This window comes from Oxyura jamaicensis, chromosome 2 (assembly GCF_011077185.1).
Source record: "Oxyura jamaicensis isolate SHBP4307 breed ruddy duck chromosome 2, BPBGC_Ojam_1.0, whole genome shotgun sequence".
NCBI classification, from domain to species: domain Eukaryota; kingdom Metazoa; phylum Chordata; class Aves; order Anseriformes; family Anatidae; genus Oxyura; species Oxyura jamaicensis.
Window position 1 is genome coordinate 146,550,592 of NC_048894.1, and position 20,350 is coordinate 146,570,941.

At 42.7% G+C, this 20,350-nt stretch overlaps 1 protein-coding gene across 1 annotated transcript; it reads right to left on the bottom strand.

Moving 5' to 3' along the window:
- Positions 1-4,054: 4,054 nt before the first annotated feature.
- On the bottom strand, positions 4,055-20,334 carry DERL1 (derlin 1). The gene is made up of 8 exons (XM_035317015.1): positions 20,130-20,334; positions 18,495-18,606; positions 15,171-15,235; positions 12,968-12,994; positions 10,545-10,640; positions 9,806-9,858; positions 8,531-8,641; positions 4,055-6,699 (listed from the first exon to the last, which is right to left on the bottom strand). The coding sequence occupies exons 1-8, from the start codon at positions 20,280-20,282 to the stop codon at positions 6,561-6,563; spliced, it is 756 nt and encodes a 251-aa protein (XP_035172906.1). The 5' UTR covers positions 20,283-20,334; the 3' UTR covers positions 4,055-6,560.
- Positions 20,335-20,350: the final 16 nt, after the last annotated feature.

Genomic DNA, 20,350 nt, shown 5'->3' on the forward strand with positions numbered 1-20,350 from the left:
AGGTAGAGATCCAGCATGAGTGACCTTGGCTGTGGCAATAACGCCAAGGGAAAGGCCACCAACTCAAAGGACCTCCTGCTTCACGCCTGAGGGCGCTTCCACAGCAGGGTGCTCCTCCCCAGCCCTGTGCCTACCCACTCCTACCCCAGGAAATTAGCAGGAATAAGCCCCACTCTGCTTTTTAAAACAAAAAATGACCCATACAAATGGAACCGAATTCCCTCTGGCTTTCCAGCTGTGGAGGCATCAAGACTTGGATACCCTGCCCTGAGGTCAGAGGTGTTACCTTGGCAATTAAATGGGCACAGTTGCTTTCCTGCTCCCCTTTTTTCTGGACTCCTCCTACTTTCCTTCCCTGTCAGCAACATGCCCACACACCCCCTTCAAGATATTTTTTTTTCCCCTTTTTGAGCAGTGCAGCTAGGGGTCATTTTTAATCACGCTGGTTTCCATTCTCCATTTCCCTGCTCATTGTCCCGTGCCGCTTGTTGAGAACCTTATCTTTATTAGCTGCTCTTATCACAGCTCGATTACACATTACCAGAAACACTCCTTACTCAGCAGGATTTCCTCAGGATTGCATTGCTTTCGGCTTCAGAAAGCAGCTCTGTGGAGCGAGCCACTCCACCACAGCCAGCCCAGGAAGTTATTGATCTAATTTAAGATGCACAAGGGGACATGAAAAGCTGGAGGATGACTTTGAGGAGCTGGCAGGAGCAGATTTAGAGGACAAAGCATTTCTATAGGGGAGGAAATGCATTAGCTTATGTTGTTTGCATTGGCATTCAATTATAGAGTAATTATTTGGCCTCAGTGAGCTGTGCTCCGATGGCAGCCACAGAGCTAAGATCCTGCAGCACGGGGATTGCATCCAGCTAAAATGTCCCCCATCCACTTAGTTACTCAACCAAGTAACACAGCTGTACAGCTATCGTACCTGTCTGCTTCCAAGAAATCAGACTGATACAGTTCTTAGAGATTTACTAGACCTTCAAGCACTACATCACCACACATACTTTACTGATTGGGGATTTTTCCCCTTCAATTCTACTATCGCACTGCCCAGGGAAGTTAAAAGGCATCAACTCGTATCAATTTCTCTTTTTTTCATCCTTCCAATCCCCCTCCCCAAGCACATTACACAGAATAAATGGCTTGAAAGGGCAGAGTGAGTGCAAAAGCAGGGGAAATGCATTGTTAGAGATGAGAAAAACTTCTCTTTAATGGATGCCTTTCTGAACCACAAAACCCCACCTCTTGTGAAGGCAACGCTCCGTCCAAGGACTCCCCGGCCTGGTGAAACCTCCTGGTGCCAGACACAGGGTAGGGGCAGGCAGCCAAGGCAAGACGTGGGCAGTGCTGGGTTTGTTTGATTGCTTCCCCTCCTGGTTGGACAAAATGGCACCATCGTACCATTGCCACGGCCCTTTGGTTCCCAAATCTCAGCCTACACACGGCTTCAAGAGCTGCCTCAGCAACAAGGAGGTCTGAGAATTTATTAGACATTCAGTTAACAGAGCTGGAAAAAAGGGCACAAGAGTTCTTCTGGAAAAGCAAAAGCAAGCTCCCAGAGTATATACAGAATTTGAGGGCAATTTTTCTGAGTCCTACTACTTACTTTCATCAGACCATCTGAGAGACAGAGTTGGTGACAGCTGAAAAACAGATGACGATGAGCAAGGGAAGAGGTATTAAACTGGTTCTTCCCTGAAGAGGAAAAATAAAGGTGACTGGTCATTTACTGCCTGCACAACAGCCACCAGAAGAAGCAAGAGATTATAAATTGCTATAAAGCCAGTATTACTCCTGGGCCTGTGATTTTAGGTATCAAGACTCAGCTTCTGGAAATGGTTTGAAGCTCTTCTTTATATACAATGGCTGTCATGGTAGGCAATGGATGAAGAGTTTCTGTTACAACCTGCTCAGGCTTTGTAAATTGATGCGGATTTACATTTTGCAGGTGGAGCTGGTGATTGATCTGGTGATTCCTGTGAGAACTCTTCCCTGCCACTGCAGAACACAGGCTTGGAGAAAGCCCAGGGAGCAGGTGCAGGTTTGGTGGAGGAAGGCTGAGAGCACACCCCTGCTCTTCCTCCAGTGCTCTGCTGGAACATTACATTTGGACCAAATTCTTTGAGTGCAGTTTCAGATCACCAAGGGGGAAAGAAGACTTGAGTGAAGTAATGCTGTTCTCACTAAAACGTACAGCAAAACTAAAAAGCAGATTACAACTACCCCAACAAGAGCAGCAGATATGTTGAGAAGCTTCCACCAGGAATGCAGAAACCCCCCCCAGTCTTCTCCCCTCTCATGGGTGCAAAGCGAACTTTTTACTTAATCACTGGCTAGACTCCAACACTGAGCGATGCCAGTCAAGTCTTAATGAAGACAACTACTCCCAAAGAGCCCTTCCAGTTGAAGTAGGTGAGGTTTTTTGACTTTAAAATAAGCTGAGGGGAGTCTGTTAGGGTTAACTACAACTAGCCAATACAACAAATTGAAGCCAGAGGGCAGCTCCAACTTCTCTCTAATTCTCCCTAATGGCAGCTCCAACTTCTGCTCAGGTTACAATTACTCCTCCTAGATCATGTTCCAGGTGATAAAAGGGTGTGCCTTCATCACCCAAAAAAGCATGCCTGAAAAATACTAAGTCCTTTCATCTTTTCAGTCATAAAAAGCAGCACATTGTCATCTTTTAGATGTGAGTACTTTTGCTTAATATGCACATCTAGATAATTAATTTCATTAATAAAACCACAATGATAGATTCAATACTGAATTTCGAGTCACATTGTTACTACCATCCATGGCAAAATAAGAATCTAGGGATGCACAAAACCAAGAAAAGCTATTTACTGCTGCATGCAACAACAGCTCCAAGAACATCTCCACCAAAATTAGTGCCCTGTCATACTATGGCAAGTACAAATTGATCAGTCATCCTGATTGTAGCACAGAGAAGAATATGAATCATCTACCTTTTAAGTATGAAGAGCAGAAGTGAAGATATTAGGTGACCTGTCAGATCAGAAGCTTGAGACTAAATTATTGTGCACCTCTTCAGCTCACTACCTTAAGGCAATGTAGCCTGCCTCCCTGATAAGGTACAGACAAACACAAAAAACACCTTACACTAAATTGCAAATATGGTACTCTGCAAGTTAAAGGCCCTTGATTTTCCTCAGGTGGCACTCAGATGACAAGATGGGTCAAAGCAACAGGTCATTTCTCAGTCAGACACTGGCAACACCCCACTACCAAGCCATCAGAGAATAGCTGTTGATAAGCCAAAGTGATCGGAAGGAAAGATGAAGCGTTCCAGAACCAGACATTTGATTTCATATTCCTGGCTCTCCCACTGACCATTTATGCAGCTTGAGCAAAATCAAAAGCAAGCATTTGTCACTTTGCTGTATCTGGTGTATTTAGCGTGGACCGAGACTTTCCAGCTTAAAAGAGCTCAAATTCATGTACCACCTCATGTACCAAGTCTGTGATCTTCTTTGGCACCTCTACAGTAACAAACAGAAAACATGCAGCCAGATGAATGATGGGGACCAGTAGAGTCATTCGGATGATGCTAAATTGGTCTCCAAATCATCTGAGATAACAGACCCTCAAAAATTCTGGCAGTTGAGCCTACCTGGCTGGACAGAGATGGTGCTGCAGAATACCAAGGTAACTCCTGGAGAATTAACTGATCTCTAACAATCCCTTAAAACTTTAGTGTGAATAGACAGGTATTTTCTCCCAGAGGACAATAAACAGTGAATAGTTGAGTATACCCCCCAAAAACTGCAACGGGGTAATAACCCAGGCAGGACATAGACTGTTTATCACCATGAGTTTTGACAGAGACAAATAAAATATCTTTATGATTTTGCAGCTGATCCAAGAAGGTAAGACTCCCCCCGCAAAACAGGTCATTGTCCTGAAAGTCCTTTTGATCAACAGCAGGTGGTGTCACAACGCAGCTGCCAGACACCCTCTGGAGACACATACATTGGAAGGCTTCTCCTAAACTGAATTATGATTTAGCAAAACAGAGACAATAACAGATTAAAACTTTAATTTAAAACTTTGCCAACAAAAAGTGATTACAAAAAGGGAAATTATCTGTACAAAATAAGAAAGGAGGTACTCGTTTAGCAAGAGACTGCCATTGTCAGCGTACGCTGGAGGACAAACAGGTGCTTCAGGTCAAATGACAAGTGAGAAACAAACAAAGTGAATTTATAATATGGAATTCCAAAGTGAATCTTCCATACAGCAATGTAAATTGACTTGTAGTGGCTCAAAAGCAAATCAGGACTTACCAGAAGTCTACTTTCCTCACAAATCCTTTTCCTCTTACTTTATGGAAGGAGGATGCACTACATAGTAAGACCCAGCACAACGCACAGGGCCAGGACAATGACTTTTGCCATGCTTCCTCCCACTCGTGCCTTCCTTCTGTAACAAAGGAGCTGTGCAAGGTGAATGTACCAGAGTTTAAGCTGAGCCACAGACTACTGCATCTTCACTTTGCAGTTAGGTCCTGACTCAAAACGAAGACAACATGAAGACAAGGTAATACCGATTTGGAGGCAGTGATATTTTATGAGTAAAAAGACCAGTTGCACCATGACTCCTATAAAACTGATGTTTCTGAAACTTTTTGAGTTAGCCATCGATTAGCAGGTGCTGGTCAACAACAGATTAGTATTTACAACACTGAAGTCCTCTTTTCCACCCACCATTTTCTACAGGGACAGACGGAGACAAGAGCATGTTCAAAACTTATCACTGAATGGACAAAAATGGCAGGTTCTCTCTGAGCTCCAAGCTCCTATAAAATCTAAGCACGTGCTGTGATCATTACTAGTTTTCCACATTTGTCCACAAGACGGATCAACAAAAGGGAGCTGCAACAATGAAATGGAGCATGCATATTTTTCAAGCAAGCCAGCTGAAAACTTCCAATCTGATTGCTGATTTTCCACCCAGTTTCACATCAAGAAGTATTTACAAGTTTATCAACCTTCATTGGCCAGGTTTAGTGAAGGGAAAAATAAAGGAGTCGATACCTGAGATACCTACGTTGGGGCAGAACAGCCTGCTGTGCCCTATCCACCCAGTAAAAAGAAAGACAAAGGTAAAAGGGAAATTCAGACTTCAATTTCATCCTAGTGAAAATGCTTTTTCCTCCTACTATAAAACAAGAGGGCCAACCATATTCCAACTCAGCTTAAGTGTCGCTCACATGAACCTAAGCCTTACATTTTCACTAGCAGCTCCCACCCAGGGAAGTTGAGGGATGGTTACTTTTTTTTTTCTTTTTTAAGAATCCTATGAGACATGCACGAGTCCTCCTTATAACTGGGAAAACCGAGATAAGTAGTAAGTGTGCTCAAATTCATAGGGTGACTCAGTAACTAGCTAGCATTACAGCTTCCTGGATCTCAGCCCTGTGCTCTGCCCACAGGAACCCAGTACTAGGATAACTACTGCACAGAATCATTTCCCTCTCCATGTCAAAAAGCTTTACCAGAAAAATACAGATGCTAATAAATAGTGTACGTAGTTTCTTATTCACCAGTGAAAGTCCTGTAGTAAAAAAAAAAAATCTGTTCTATTTTATCTTGAACCTGGAAAAGTTTATTTCCAGCTCTGATTCTTTGATGTCTTAAAGCTTTTAAGAGAAAGTCGTAGATTCAGTTAATATAAACATAATGCTGTAGTCAGAACCCTTTAACCACAATGATATGTTACATTTTCTAGCTGTAAATTACTATTTGTGCTATCCAATTTTACAATCAAAACAGAAACCTTGAAGCCAAGAATTCAAAGATCTCAGGAAGAAAACAATCCAGACAGCTTCAATTTAAATAGAGCAAGCCTTGTACATGACATGAAGAATTCATGGATTTCAATTCTCTGAGTATCTGTTATTGCCATTTCAAACGAAAGCCCTGTTTTCCTTAGTCTTGCCCTGCTGTAGCAGGTTGGACAAATGATGCATGGCACGAAAAAATTGCTTGAGATATAGCTTAATAATGGAAATAAAACATTTGTACTTCACTTTATGAACGCAGCACAGAAATATCGCTTAAGTAATGTTTCCAAAGACCCTGGGACTTAAGCATAGCTATGAAAAAAGTCAGCTTCCTAAACACTGGGGTTAGTTTGATCCAACTGCCATATACTGGATTCTTACTTTACTGCGGCTGAAGCTTTGAATGTACCAGGTGAGACAGAACATCGTTAGCTTGTTCCATCGCATCACAGAACAAGATGGCAAAATGGGTGCCTGTTGTGACAGACAGACAATACTGTCCAAAGGCAGCTTATTTTTAATGGCAGAATCAAATTGGACACTACTGGACAACCTGGAGTAAGAATCTACATTTTTCCCTTCTGGACTTTTAAATTTTCTCTTGCATCAGAAAAATTCTTCCCAATCGGTTATATCCAACAGCACTACAGAGAGCTCAGTTCTTTAGCAAGCTCTGCACCAGGAAGGATCAGTCCTAGAAGCAATTAAAAACAAAGAGTTGCTGTTTTCCAAGGGCAGATGTTTTTCACTGGTCACCTAGCCGGAAACCTTGGCCCCAATTGTGTCTTCCACCACCCTGCTGATCTTCTGCAGCTCTTCTCACGCTAGCAGGTGGGACACCAAAGCCCGACACTCCTCCTCTCCTGTTTGGCAGCCAGCGGTACCTAGGACAAGCCAGAAGACAAGGAGTTTGAGAAATAGCTGCACCTTGGGGGTAATTACCAGATTATTTCTCCATGGACTTCCTTTCAGCTGCTAGACTTTGCTTTAAGACTAGCTTTCGATAGCAGTATCTCACAGGATTCTTTCCAAATTTAAGCCCCCTGTACACTGCAAAGTAGGAATTCTGGGGAACTTACATCCCTGGGATGTGGTGATATGAACAATAATCCAAGCAAAGGGAAAGGACAGATAATAAGGGAATCTCATTGTTGAGAACAAATGCTGTGATATAAACTTATTTTCCCTAAGTTATCTTCCTTTTTTTTTCCTGGAGAAGTAATAAAAAAACAAATTACTTATGAGCATCTCTCTCCAATAGCTACAAAGCTCCTGCTACCACAGCATCCAGTTATCTCACTGCTCCCTAAATAAACCCTCCTGAGGAACTGTGGACCAAGGAGACCAAGGGAAACAGGCTCAAGCACACAGCATGACTGAAATCAAAGTTCAAGTGACCTGGCCAGAGTAAATCAGGGCTGTAAGACCGTATCATCCAACATCGGCTACCATCTAAACATAGGGATCTAAAACACAGCTTCTGCAGTTATCAGTGGGATGTCTGGGATGCTATGAACGCAGAGTCATTTCAGGTCTACAATAAATTGTTAATTACGCTGAGCCCCTGAAATTTCGTCCTGAATTTGACCAAAAAAATCTGAGGCCCAAGCATAAAAAGAGATTTCTTTATAGAAGAAAAATGATCCCGTACAATCTTCACTGTACTAAACGTATCTGTAATTCATGATAGCATCTTTCTTTTTTCTTTTTTTCTTTACAAAACTTTACCATACAGAAGCAGAATTTATCCCACTTTAGAGGTGTTTTCAGTACTTCTATTCCTGCTTCTCAAATATAGAGGAAAAATTAAATAGACGTATGAGGAATCAAGAGAATTGCATATAATCAACAAGATTGATGGTAGTTTCAGAGCTGTTATTACCTTGAAAGACACTTGAAAGCAACATTTATTGCATCTAATCTTTAAGGAAAACTTTTTAGGAAAACTAGGTTTAGCAGTAGGGCTCGTCAACAAAGCTTCCCTTCTCATTAAAACTTGCACGGGAAATATAACGGTAATTCAACTTTACATCTTTTAACCTTTTTAAAGGACAAACAATTAATTGAACTGCTAACTAAGGTTTGGTAGAGAAAAACTATTTACAACCCAAAAGGGATGAGGACAAGGGGAACTGAAGCTACGATCTTTGGCTTCTGATCTTAATATTCCAATGCCAAAACAATGAATAAGTTACAAGGAAAGCACTTCAGAATCCAAGACCTGACATTTCAGTCAAGGTGACTTGTACCAACTGCAGAGCAGAATATGTATTATGGCACTTAAATCTGCAACAGACTTCTGTTACAGCTTGCTAAACTGGTAGCTACTGTAATGATACACGGAAATACAGATAAAAGATCAGGAGAAAATAATTTAAAAAAGAATGTGGTGGATACCGTCTGGTAATTGGTAGGGAGGTCTCTTTACTATAGTTTAATTCACTAGCACAGGTATAACCTTTACTCCTACTCTGTACAGTGGGTACAGGAAATGAGACACCCATAGTGGTAACAAAGAACACTGGCTACCTACAAGAAACTAAACACTTTCGAGGGCTGAATCTATACACAGTAGGACAGTCACTATGACAGTCTGAAGCGGGTTGATTTAACAAAGTATTTTTCACCTTGCAATCCCAGCAAATATACGCCCTTATAAACAACCCAAAAAATCAGTCCAAATACACAGTGAGACAAAGTGTAAAGCCAGCTTACAAGAACTGAGGTGTGGACAGAAAATTCCTTCCTCCCAAATCCATCGGGTATTTGAACATTAAGAAGAAATACAGGTGTCCAACCAGATTTCCTATCAGCTCATTGATGACTCTGCAAGGCAAAAGAAAAAAAGACGAGTTTCACATGCCATCTTCCACAAAAATAACGGAGTGACCATCTTCTGCCAGCTACTATTGCTCACCTGCCACAGGCTCTGCCAGGGCCATGAGCCACAGAAAATTTCCCTTGCCTCAGCATTTTGCAGCCACTTCTTTAGAAGGGCCAGCTTGCAGTGCCAACACATGAACAGGCTGTTCCACCCTCCCTTCCAAGCCATCTCTGCAGACTGTACTGAAAATGCAATTAAATGCTTGTTTACCTCAGGGAATTAGACCGTATAGCTATTAGTGTCTAAAATAATAGTCTGCAGAGCTTGAGAAGTTACGGCTGTTTTCGCTGGACAACCTGTCTCCCGCTGTACTGTTTTGTTCCCAATTTTGCAAAAGCACTGCTGAATGGAGGCCCTTGAGTATTTTCTGTCATGCATAGAAACAGCAGGTATCTAACAGCAAGCAGTTTTCTCAAGTGATGGGTGAGTCAGTGGGAGGCACAGCCAGGAAAGGGAATTTGGTTTTGCTGCGCTCCTATCTCCTCCTTTTATAAACCAAGCACATCACTTGCTGTTGTCACCAGTTGTGTTACAGCGTCACCAAGAGGCCCCAATCAATACAGGGCACCGGTGGGAAAGGCTGTGCACAAAGAGGGGATTTCTGCATCACAGCACTTAAGGAAATGCAGAACCAACCAACAGATACAGAAAGTGCTAATATGGCACCCTGCAGGCTTGTTATTGCCATTTTTCCTTGTTTCACGAGCTGATAAAAGTATCAGGCTGAATGAGATTCTGATGGAACGAAGTAACAACACTTATCAGAGGCAAGCTAAGCTGTTTCTAAAACCAGTAATAATGGCTGGTCACATGGGATGAAATCTTTCTTCACTGGGCATCATGCTTTTAGCAAGGAAAAGGCCTAATGCATGGATCTACTAAAACATGAATTCTTACTATTTTCTCCTCGCCTACGTTCTCTAGTTCGCACATCCACATCTCCCTCTCCGCATTTATCTTAAATAATCACCATATGACACTGAGAAGGATCAGTCCAATTATATGACTTTAAGCCTCTAATTTTAATATTGCTGTTCAATTCAGCAATAAGAGATAGCTGTAAAAACCTTTATGACTTCAAATTGGCCACATCTGTAAATACGTACGATCCACCAATGATGTAGTTGAATCCCAGGATAACCCATGGAAGGTAACAGGCCTGAAAACGAATGCAATGGAGATGAAAAAAAATGGAAATACAAATGAATTACTACTAAAACCTGCTCAAACTCCACTGCACTAGAATGTATGATTAGAATCTTAATGTTTTAGCATTACTCAAATCCTAATGTATTAGATAGATTCTAACTGAAAAGGTAGAATAGTCTAAACTGAGTAATCACTCGCATGTTTAGACAAATCATACTGACTTAAACATTTTAAGTAGATGTGCCTTTTGCAGTTCCATGTTCCATGCCAAGCTTATGTCTGAAACAAAGTTCTAACATTTCTGACTTTGAAAAGGTCTGGAAACAACAATCAAAAGAGTTTTCACTATGACACCTGTCAGAAACTGACCAAGCTGCATAGGAAGGAGCAATCTAAAATGACAACATTTAGTTACTACTATTCAGCTTTTAGTCAGATTAATGTTTTATCAGGATTTTTTTTTTCCTTTTTTTCAGGCAACTGAATTTCAGTGGTCAGGACATCTTTTCAGTAAAGACACAATGAGTGACACCATATGGAAGACCAAGAGACTTGTCTCTGCTGCTTCTAAAGGAGTATATAGATTTGTGAAAGCATGGGACATCTTTAACGGGAGAAAATACTTATATCTTGTCCCTCAGTCCCTTCACATGCATCTTCCAGGCAAAAACCTTTCCAACAATCTGTTTGATTTACCTTAAATCTTGTTCCAAACCAAAACGATACAATCATGTCTCTGTTCAGCTGGGCCCATACATAAAGTACTGACATGATGAGTGGAATCATCAGCAACTGCAATATTAAAAAAAAGGCAGAGTTACCATACCATTTACAGAAGTCTTAGACAGCAAGAGGCTAAACAGTTCAAAAATGGTTTAAAAGCACGATACATCAGTGAAGTCTTTAAAGATTGCCCCAGAATCTCTGCCACCACACATCGTGGATCTGCTCACAAGACCAGAAAGCTAAACAAGAAAATCTCCTTGGTCATTCTGTTTTGCTGTGCTGGAAAACACTTTGTTAATGAAGACAGTGCCCCACTAGGCTACAGTATGATAGCTTAGATGAGCACAGAAGTCAAAATAGGTGGTGCAATTCCTGATATAGGCATAAAATAAAATGATTAAACACATTAAAAATACCTATGTCCTGAGTATACAACCAAATGATAACTTCTTGGTCTTAACACACAGCTCTATGCTTCAGCACAGAGCAGTGGAGACACAGCAAAGGTATCTCAGGCTCTGAAGCTGTGTAGCTACAGCAGCACAAGAGCAAAGCAAGGGGCTCCAAAGCAACTCGCACTATGCGGAACAGCAGCCGTGGCTGATTCCAGTGCTCCCAGCTGCTGGGTACCACACCTACAACAACCAGCAACATTTGTGCCATAATTGTTTCTGTTTACAGTCCAAGGCAGTAACCCAAACACATCCTCATCTGGGACTAAGCCAGTATGTCAGAGGTGTTACTGCATCTGATTGCCAGCTGTGTGCCACTCAGATCACCAGGGGGGAGGCATAGCAGCTCATCACCACTGCAAAGGATCACAACCTGATTAGGAAAAGCTCTGGAAGAGCTTCAGGTCACCCCCTGCTCCATGTTGGGAGAGGAGACTTCCTAATACTGCCGTACTGAAACTGTACATCGGCTGATTGGAGTATTTTGGTGAAACAAATACAAAGCACTACTTCAGGTATCTGCTGATTTCTGAACCAAAGAGAGTGTGCCATAACCAGGCTTAACACCACAAACCAGCCGGGGTGACTGGAAGAGAGGATAAAACTCGTCCTTTCAAGGCTGGCACTTAATGTGCTTCACTTTACAGCTGGCTGGTATACCAGAGTCAATCCAGCCTTCCCCAAGCCTGAAGTTTCACCAGCAGTCTGACTCTTCACACAAGCACCTTAAATTATTTATTAAAGTTATTTATATACATATAAATATATTATTTATATAGATAGATATAAAAAACTATGTTTCTGAAGTATTTGACATTGGAGGCCCAGATGTCCTACTCTATCATCTCACTTTCCAAGTCATTCATTCAACACAAGCCTTTTTGCTTCTAACAAAAATACATTTCTATACCAAACAATTGGCCCTCTTTTAAGCAGTATCTTGTGTGCAGACTTAACACCATTTTAACTTTATTTTTAAAAAGATAACAAATCAACACAGACAGTCTAAAATTCATACAGCATGACATCACCCTTCTTTTCAACAGTTTTGTGGAGTCTTCCCCACAGCAAAAAAAAAAAAATAACCGCAAAGTTACGGACATCCCTTAACAGAATTCAGTCCTGACTGTAGGTGCATAACCATTATTTCTGTCAACCATGGAACCTGATAAATTATCTAATAAATACTAAGATAATCTTGCACAGAGTATTAGAGATATTGGTGCAGGCTTTGGGTGATGGGGACAGAAATAAGATGAGGACGGAACAGCAGAGGCATGCTGAAGGCATGCAGTTGTATCTGATACTCTGCTGTATTCAAGAAATGCTTCCTTTATTTCCACCCCCTTAACATCTGGGCAGATAAGAGCTCCCTCATTGAAACTCATTCTTCAGACTACTATTTAATCATTCTTGTGAGGATTTTGCACTTCACAGTTTTGATAGGAATCTGAAGCTGCACTTTTCACAAAAAGAGCTTCTGTCAGCAAGTAAAAGGAATGAATTTGAGAAGACTAACGAACCCAGGAACCATTTTTAGCTAAAAAAAAACAAAACAAAACAAAACGCTAAGAATGCAGATCCACATTCATTAGAGGAAACAGTACATAGATGAAATCTTGGGTCCACTTCAGTGACAGGCAGAAGCTTCCTGACTGTGAAAGCTGCTTCTCGCTCCTTGACTCCCTAACTAGGTTACAGATGGAAGATTCAGAAATGAGCTTGTGATATCTGCTGAGGCTAACACAAACTACTCAAACTCAAAAAGAAACAATACGCACAGAGCCAGTTCATTTTGACATAAACTAAACCAACCTACCTTAAGTAGGCCCTGTGTTTATGTAGACAGTGCTGTCTAAAAAGCCATTAAATAGTCTGGGACCCTCATTAAATAGCCAGAAAGCTGAAGACTATTATTTTTAAAAACTGCACTGCACTTACCTGCATGTCCATGGCCAAGCCAGTTATCTGTCATTTTGCCATTAAGGAAAAGGCAGCAAAACCTGATAGACTTGAAGGAGAAAAAGAAGCTACACACACACACTGAACACAAACAGGAAGGCCTTTAATTTTAACGCTTAAAATGAAAACAATGTTCTTGGGAAGCATTAAGTCAGGCACTGGAAAAATGAAAAACCTCCAGTGATCTACAGACCTGCACACTTAGCTTGAAAGGCTACTGAGAAGTGATTAATGTACGTGAACTATCACCTCAAGTCACTGCCCCAGGAGCTGGCAGGTGCACTGGCCTTCCTCCACGATGAAGCTGGCCAGCTACAAACTCAGCCAGTCCTTTCGTAACAGCAGGTTATTTCTTCCATTAGTTTTTGGTGGTTCGTTTGTCTCTTAAAGACTAAAATGCTTTTGTAACAAAAAAATACCAAATCAGACAAAAATATCTAACATTGCCACTAGGCCATAGAAAATAATTTCTTAAAGACTTTTAACATCACTTTCCTGTCTTGGAACTCAAAAGGTTTGCTTGCTGTAGTAACTGCTACATAGAAACAATTACAGAAGAATTTTGCTATGATCAGAATGCTTTCAACAGTTCATGAACACACATTAAATGGCACTGATCTCTTTCCCAGCTCAGGCATCCAACTCTCTCCTTACATCATCTACAGAACAAGCACCTGGAAGCTTTCAAATGACCACTTTGAACGTCACCATCAGACTCCTCTCATAGCTCAGAGCCAGCAGCCTGCAACCACAACGAAGCTGATGGGTTTCTTAACAACACAACTAAACACAGGTTGTTTTCCCAGTACAGCTGTGGCTCAACAGGACTAGCAGGAATAACAATTCCCTCCATGCAGTGGCATGTAACTAGAGATGGTTAATCTATTGATAAAGGTGGCAGCATTTCGACTCAGCAGTTTGCCTGCCTGTATCTGGTTCACGCTGCCTTTGCTCCCTTTTTTTCTACTAGTTGTGCCACTGCAAATTGCTGCCAGGATGCTAGGAACAGCACAAACAGAACAGGAACACCTCCAGGGATGGAGATTCCACACCCTCTCTGTATAGCCTTCACCAGTCTTTGACCAGTGTCACAGTAAAAAGGTTCTTTCTTGCATTTAAATGCAATTTTCTGTGTTTCATTTTGTGCCTGCTGCCCCTTGGTCCTTCTGAGGACCGAGAATGCTGGCTACTCCTTTACTCCCTCCCCCGTCAGGTAGCTATGCACAGGGATGAGATACTCCTGAACCTTTTCTCCTGTGCTGCAGTCCCAGCTCCCTCATGCTCTCTTCATACGATATTCCAGCTCCTCAGCCATCCTTACCATCCTTTGCTGGACTCACTCCAGTCTGTCTGTGCTTCTGTACCGGAGCTGGGCAGAGAGGAGCCATCACCTCCCTCAACCTGCTGGCAACACAGCCCAGGAGGCTGTTGGCTACCTTTGTCACAAGGGCACGTTGCTAGCTCCTGGTCAATTCGGTGACCTCCAGGAGTGCCGTGGCCTTTTCTGCAGAGCTGCTTTGCAGGCAGCGAGCCCCCAGCCTGTCCTGGTGCACGGGGCTGCTCCTCCCCAGGGGCAAGACTTTGCACTTTCCTGTGCTGGGCTCCACAAAATCCCTGACCAGCCCATTTCTCCAGTTTGTCAGGATCCCTCTGAGTGGCAGCACAACCGTCTGCTATCAACAACAAGTTTTGTGTTTGAAACCTAACGAGACTCAGGAAGTTGGCTGAGTGCAAACGTCCCAGCACTGCTTTCACAGTGACTTGTAACCAGCAGGTAAGGTAGGAGGTAATGAAGTAACCCCAAATTCCCAATGAGGGAACAGCAGAGATCAGACCTGCTTGCACATGGCAGCTTAAGCACACTAAATTCTCTCCTAGCCCATGCTGCAAGCCACAGAAGTGGCTACTAGAAGTAATACAGGGAACACTACAGAAGCTCTTGCAGCACAAGTGAAGCTTTACATAAGCAGAACTCCACTCCTCAAATTACAATCCTGTGTTAGCACACGTAGTGAGTGGCTTGCAAGACAATACTAACACATTTCCAGGAAGACAAAAGTTCATCTGTAAACATTTGCTACATTGTAGAACTGTTAGTTGCTAAAATGTCTTTCAACATATTTCAGAATTATTAGAACTAAAATATTCTAAAAGTTTGATGATATGACGAACAGAAGGATACAACAATGCAGATCCAGTTGAACAGGAGCATGAACATGTAATCTGCTGGCCTTCCATCAAAAGCCCCTGTAAATAAAAAGAATTGTTAAGAAAGATATGAAATCTTGATAAAAATTAAGACTACCTTCAGAAGTTTAAGAAAGCTTCAGCTGATAAGAGTTACACGAACTACTGCCAGTGGTTTATGATTTTTATTTTTTAAGTTTAAAAAGCCTTACAATAGTACAACAACCTACGAGACCAAAAAATTAAGACCTATTGCAGTAGTGCATATACAACAGCTCTACTAAAAAAAAAATAAACAAACAGCAACATACTAACTCTGGAACTAAGTAGTTTTTACTTCACAAGACTTCAAATTGGAGTTGGATCCAATCCCTCCTAAGCTGCCAGTCAGAAGCCCACAAAAACCAAGTGTACTTACACAGCAAAAGCAGAGGCGCAAAGGTTATCAAGTTGCATGAAAGCTAGTCCTTACCTAGGCAAATTGCACCCTTTGTGCATCAGCTGGTCAGACTCAAGAGATCTGAGTTTTTACACTCCAGAAAAGATAATATATGTGTCAGAGAGAGTATACACATGCCATGCATTCTGTTCCTTCTTCCAACCTGACCTGATTGTCTGATTGCCCGTTTAAAACATGACAACCTTTTTCAGGACAGTGGAAAAGAAAACTAGTAACATTCCCTGCAGTTCACAGAAAAGGAAGTTCTCTTTTGATGTCTTGTTGAGTTTATGACCTGGCAGAGAGAAGGGTTAAAAAACAACCCCCTGACTCTTTGTGAACATGAAAATTATAAGCTCTCACTCTTGCAAACCATGGCACGGACCTCAGCACTTCAGCCAGATTCCTATCGACTTCCATACAACCTCACACAGGCAAGGGAAGACCAAGAATCCTGCTGAAACAGACCCAAAACACCATAAACAAGCTGATTTACTTGCTAATAAACATCAAAATACCCAGAAAGAAGGGCACTATTTAATGTTAGCACAATGTGGCTTCCTACAACTATTTTACCGGTCTTCAAAAATCTAAAGAAAAAGATACCTGATTTTAGCATTTGCGTTTTAAAAATAACTGGAGTGACTCAGCCTGTGTAAAAGAATTAAAATGGCAATCTTAAGTTTATTATTTAAGTTTAGCCATGTAAGTTACATGACAGGAAAAGCAAAAACACTTCAAAGAAGTCTTTTGGAAAGTTTTAAAGCTGGAGAACTCCATCAATTGGAGTTTTCTCCTTATTGCTGCCATACGACAAAACAGAGAGGAAGCTGACTAACACTGTAGAACCTCCAAGCAGAGGAATTCCTCCAGAACATGAAGAATTAAGAAAATAAAAGTTTTTAACATCTCATTATTTAAGAGATTACTAACTAGAAAGACAAACTATTTAAGTTGAATTTCCAATTAATACCTAAGAAAATTGAGCTACTGACTCCGGAGAAGTTCAGCACAGCAGTGAGGAGCCCACTGCATCCATCAGGGCCCAGGCTAAACCCAGCACCTGGTGAGGAGCTAGGGGCTCCGAATCTCATCATTCTGCTGATGAGATGCTGCATATACAACTCTGTCAGCTCTGCATATTCCCACTGCAGTCTCCCTGGTGGTATTTGTTACATTCTTCACCACGAGAAACAAACCAAAAACAATCCCGTTTTCCTCAGGTAGCTGGCCATCAGCTCATTAGGAAAACACAACCACAGTGTAAAGCCACATGGTTGTGTTTTGTTTTTTTTTTTAACGGCTGAAGCTCTTCCCCTCATAAATTTGAAGTTAGCACGCAACAATAGCATATGCTCAAAAGTCATGTACAACCCTGAAAATAGTAATTTCACTTCCTCAGTTTCACTGATAAAAGGAGGCAGGTCTATGCTGATTTCAACCTTTAAGCATATCAGCAACTTACACACAGCCACTTCCCGCTTTCAGACCTACAGAAGGATCCGAGAAGTTTTTGCAGAAAGGAAGGACTGACCTAACCAAGAACTCGGGCTACACTAAGAAAAATTAATCTTAATATTACAGGTGAACTGCATTGCCTCACACAACAACACAGCTGACTTCTCCGTTTCAAAATCCAGACGTATCTGGCAGGATTGTAAGTTCACTGTTCAAAGACTTGACTCCCTTCCATGAGACTTCGGCCACAGCAGAGCCAACTACAGTATTTTAGTATACGTATAAAGCAGTGATGTCTTATAATTTGCATACATTAATCAAGAATTCTTATTTCGGATAGCTCTGCACAGTAGAATGTCATAACTGCCATTACTCACATGCATGCGTTCATAACCTTCTACACCAAAAGGCTTAAGGAGAAGGAGGTGCTGGTTTTAGCTACTGAACTGCCGCATGCTTTCGTTGAGAAACAACCAAATGCAATGGCCACACTCCTCCATTTCCCTGTTACCCGACTCATGCCTTAAAAAAGGGATCCCACAACGCTCTCTGGAAGACAGGTTGACAGGGGACCTCTTCTCCACACACATGGGTTCCCAGATTTCCTCTATTTCCACTCACGCCATCAGTTCTAAGGCTCCATTAGAACTACACTGGAATTACTGTTCATAAAGGCTTCCAGAAGGAGTTTAGCTTCCTAAAATTCTTTCATTATTTATTTGATTTGAAATAATTTTTGCTAGCTTTAATGAACTGTATGATACAAAAATAAAATCTCCTTTGAAGCTACCTCGTAATAAGAATCTCTTCTTCAAGAAAAAATGAAAACAATTATTTTCCACTATCTGATCTCCTGTCTTCTACTCTTAATTTTTCCCCTAGATAGAAACCCAACTAGTTCCTTAACATTTTCACATTCCTATTTGACAGGAGGGTACGCTTCATCCGTACAGAGGTCTCTCCCAGGTCAGCATATCCTACAGAAGAACACAAGTAAGCACCATTGCATTTAAAATAAAAGGACAAGCTGAGATTGTTACAAATTGCACATGCTCTATCAAACTTTCATGTTAAAGGACATTCGATACAAGAAAAAAGAAATAAGCAGTCTTCTCATCCCTCTCCCTCATTACCTGAAATCTATGACTAAAAGCACTTGTTAAAAGAAGTATGAAGTTCAGGTCCTAAATGAACAAGCTCCATGCCACAGGCAAAGAAGCAGCCACACAAAATCAGTTTTTAGAGCAGTTTTCCCTTTGACCGACAGAAGTGGGCACAGAGATGAGCCATCTTTCTCCCAGTTCTGTCCAAACCTGTCACTGTCTCACCGCCACAGTCCCCACAGCTCTGCTTGGCAATGCTTGGTCTCCATCACCTCCAGGCAGAGTTTACCACGTGCACACACCCTGATGGACAACATACCTGTTTCTAATCGTGATGAATATTGGTACAGGAAATACAAATTCACCAAGTAGAGAAAGCCTGTGCCGGGTCCCACCGGGAAGAAGAAAGTTGCAGTTATCGGTCGCCAGATCTGTGCAGAGCAGAAAAGAAGGACACATTTATACGCTGCAGAATGCGTTCGTACGCACAGCTTGTGTGTGCTCCCTCACTACCAATTAATTGGAAAAACGAATTTTAAAGATAGCCCAAGCATCAATTACTGCTGCTTCAGCAGACTTTACAGTTGGTTTTTAATCTGATGAGCAAAGCTGTTAAGACTACAACTGAAGTCACAGCTTTCCAGGGGACTTCCATCACACCTTCACAGTATCGAGTCTTTATTGTGGTGCAAGAGATCTGCTTGCAAGGATGCTGGCCTGGTTTAAATGCATCTGTACAGAATTCACTCTGACCTGTTCGAGGCAGGATCTCACAAACAGCCTTCAGCCTACATTTTCAGGCAGCACAAGCTACTTTGAGCTTTTTGCACATGCTTTAGAGTCTCTCAACCATCAGCATTATGCGCAGTGAATGGCAGCACGCAGCCAGGATAGAAAATGTCTGCCCATTTAAGAGTGAGCTCGATATTGAATGGGCAACATTTCCAAGCAGCGTTTTAGGCTCCTGATCATCATAGTTCCAGAAGGATTAAGAGAACTAAGGAAGACACAGCCGCATGAGCTATTAAATTTGGGGGAAAGTATATGAAGCAAACAGAGGGGAAGCTATCTTTTTCTTTTTTGTTCACTCAGTCTGTTTTACTAGCAATGTACTGAGCACATATAAACATAAGGATGGGCAACCCTCACTTCCTTCACTTTCATTTTCAGTTCAGCCAGGGAATAATCCTCCCAAACATCTGTGTACCAAAACAATGAACCTGTGACCCCCTAACAGAAGGAAAGGCCACGCCTGCCTTGCGATCAGCCTCAGCACTTCTAACACAGAGGAACACCGTTATTCTGGAGCTCCAGGACTTCAGCAGACAACTTACATCAGGCATACCCAGGCTGACAATCCCCAAACATGATCTTTTATGTTCAGAACATTAACATAAAACGCTAAGGGTCGTATAAAGCACTTTTTATGCATAAAATTTGCCCCGGTAGCCCCAGACCCAGCTGTGTCTGGGGCAGTTGCGTGCCCGCCTGCTCGCCCACCACGGTGTAACAGGGACCAAGCACGTCACCTGCAGCTACTGCCACAGTATTTATGATTATAGGAGTCGAGGCACGAGGATGAGAGGTGAAGAAAACGACACCACTCCAGAAGGGGCGCGTCCTCTTCTCCTTTTCTGCCTCGCAGGGGCCCCGCGGGGCCGAGCACCCAGCCCGTGTCACCTTGGGGGCTGCAGGGCGGGGGCTGACCCCAGCACGGGGTGGTGCAGGAGGGCTCTGCCCCCCCTCACGCCGGGGAAGGGCCGGGTCAGTGCCCGAGGCTGTCCCGGGGCGCTTCGCCCTCACAGAGCTGCCGCTGAGGGGCCAAGCCCTGGCTTGCAGCCCACCGCCCTGCCGCCGCGCACTACAACTCCCAGCACGCCTTGCGCGCCGCAGCCCATACTTTCTATGGGAGGAGCGCCGCAAGGCACGCCGGGAGCCGTAGTGCGGCCCGTACCTGGAAGCGGTTGATGAACGCATCGGGCCACAGGAAGAGGTAGACCGGGCTGACGAGGCCCAGCTTGCCGACCAGCGGCACCGCGATGGAGCCGGCGAACCAGTAGCGGGTGATCAGCGGGATGCTCCGGAACCAGTCCCCTAAGTCCGACATGGCGCCGAGGCCTCGCTGAAGGAAAGGGCGCTGAGGGAAGGGACGTGCGGGGAGCGGCGGGGCCGCGC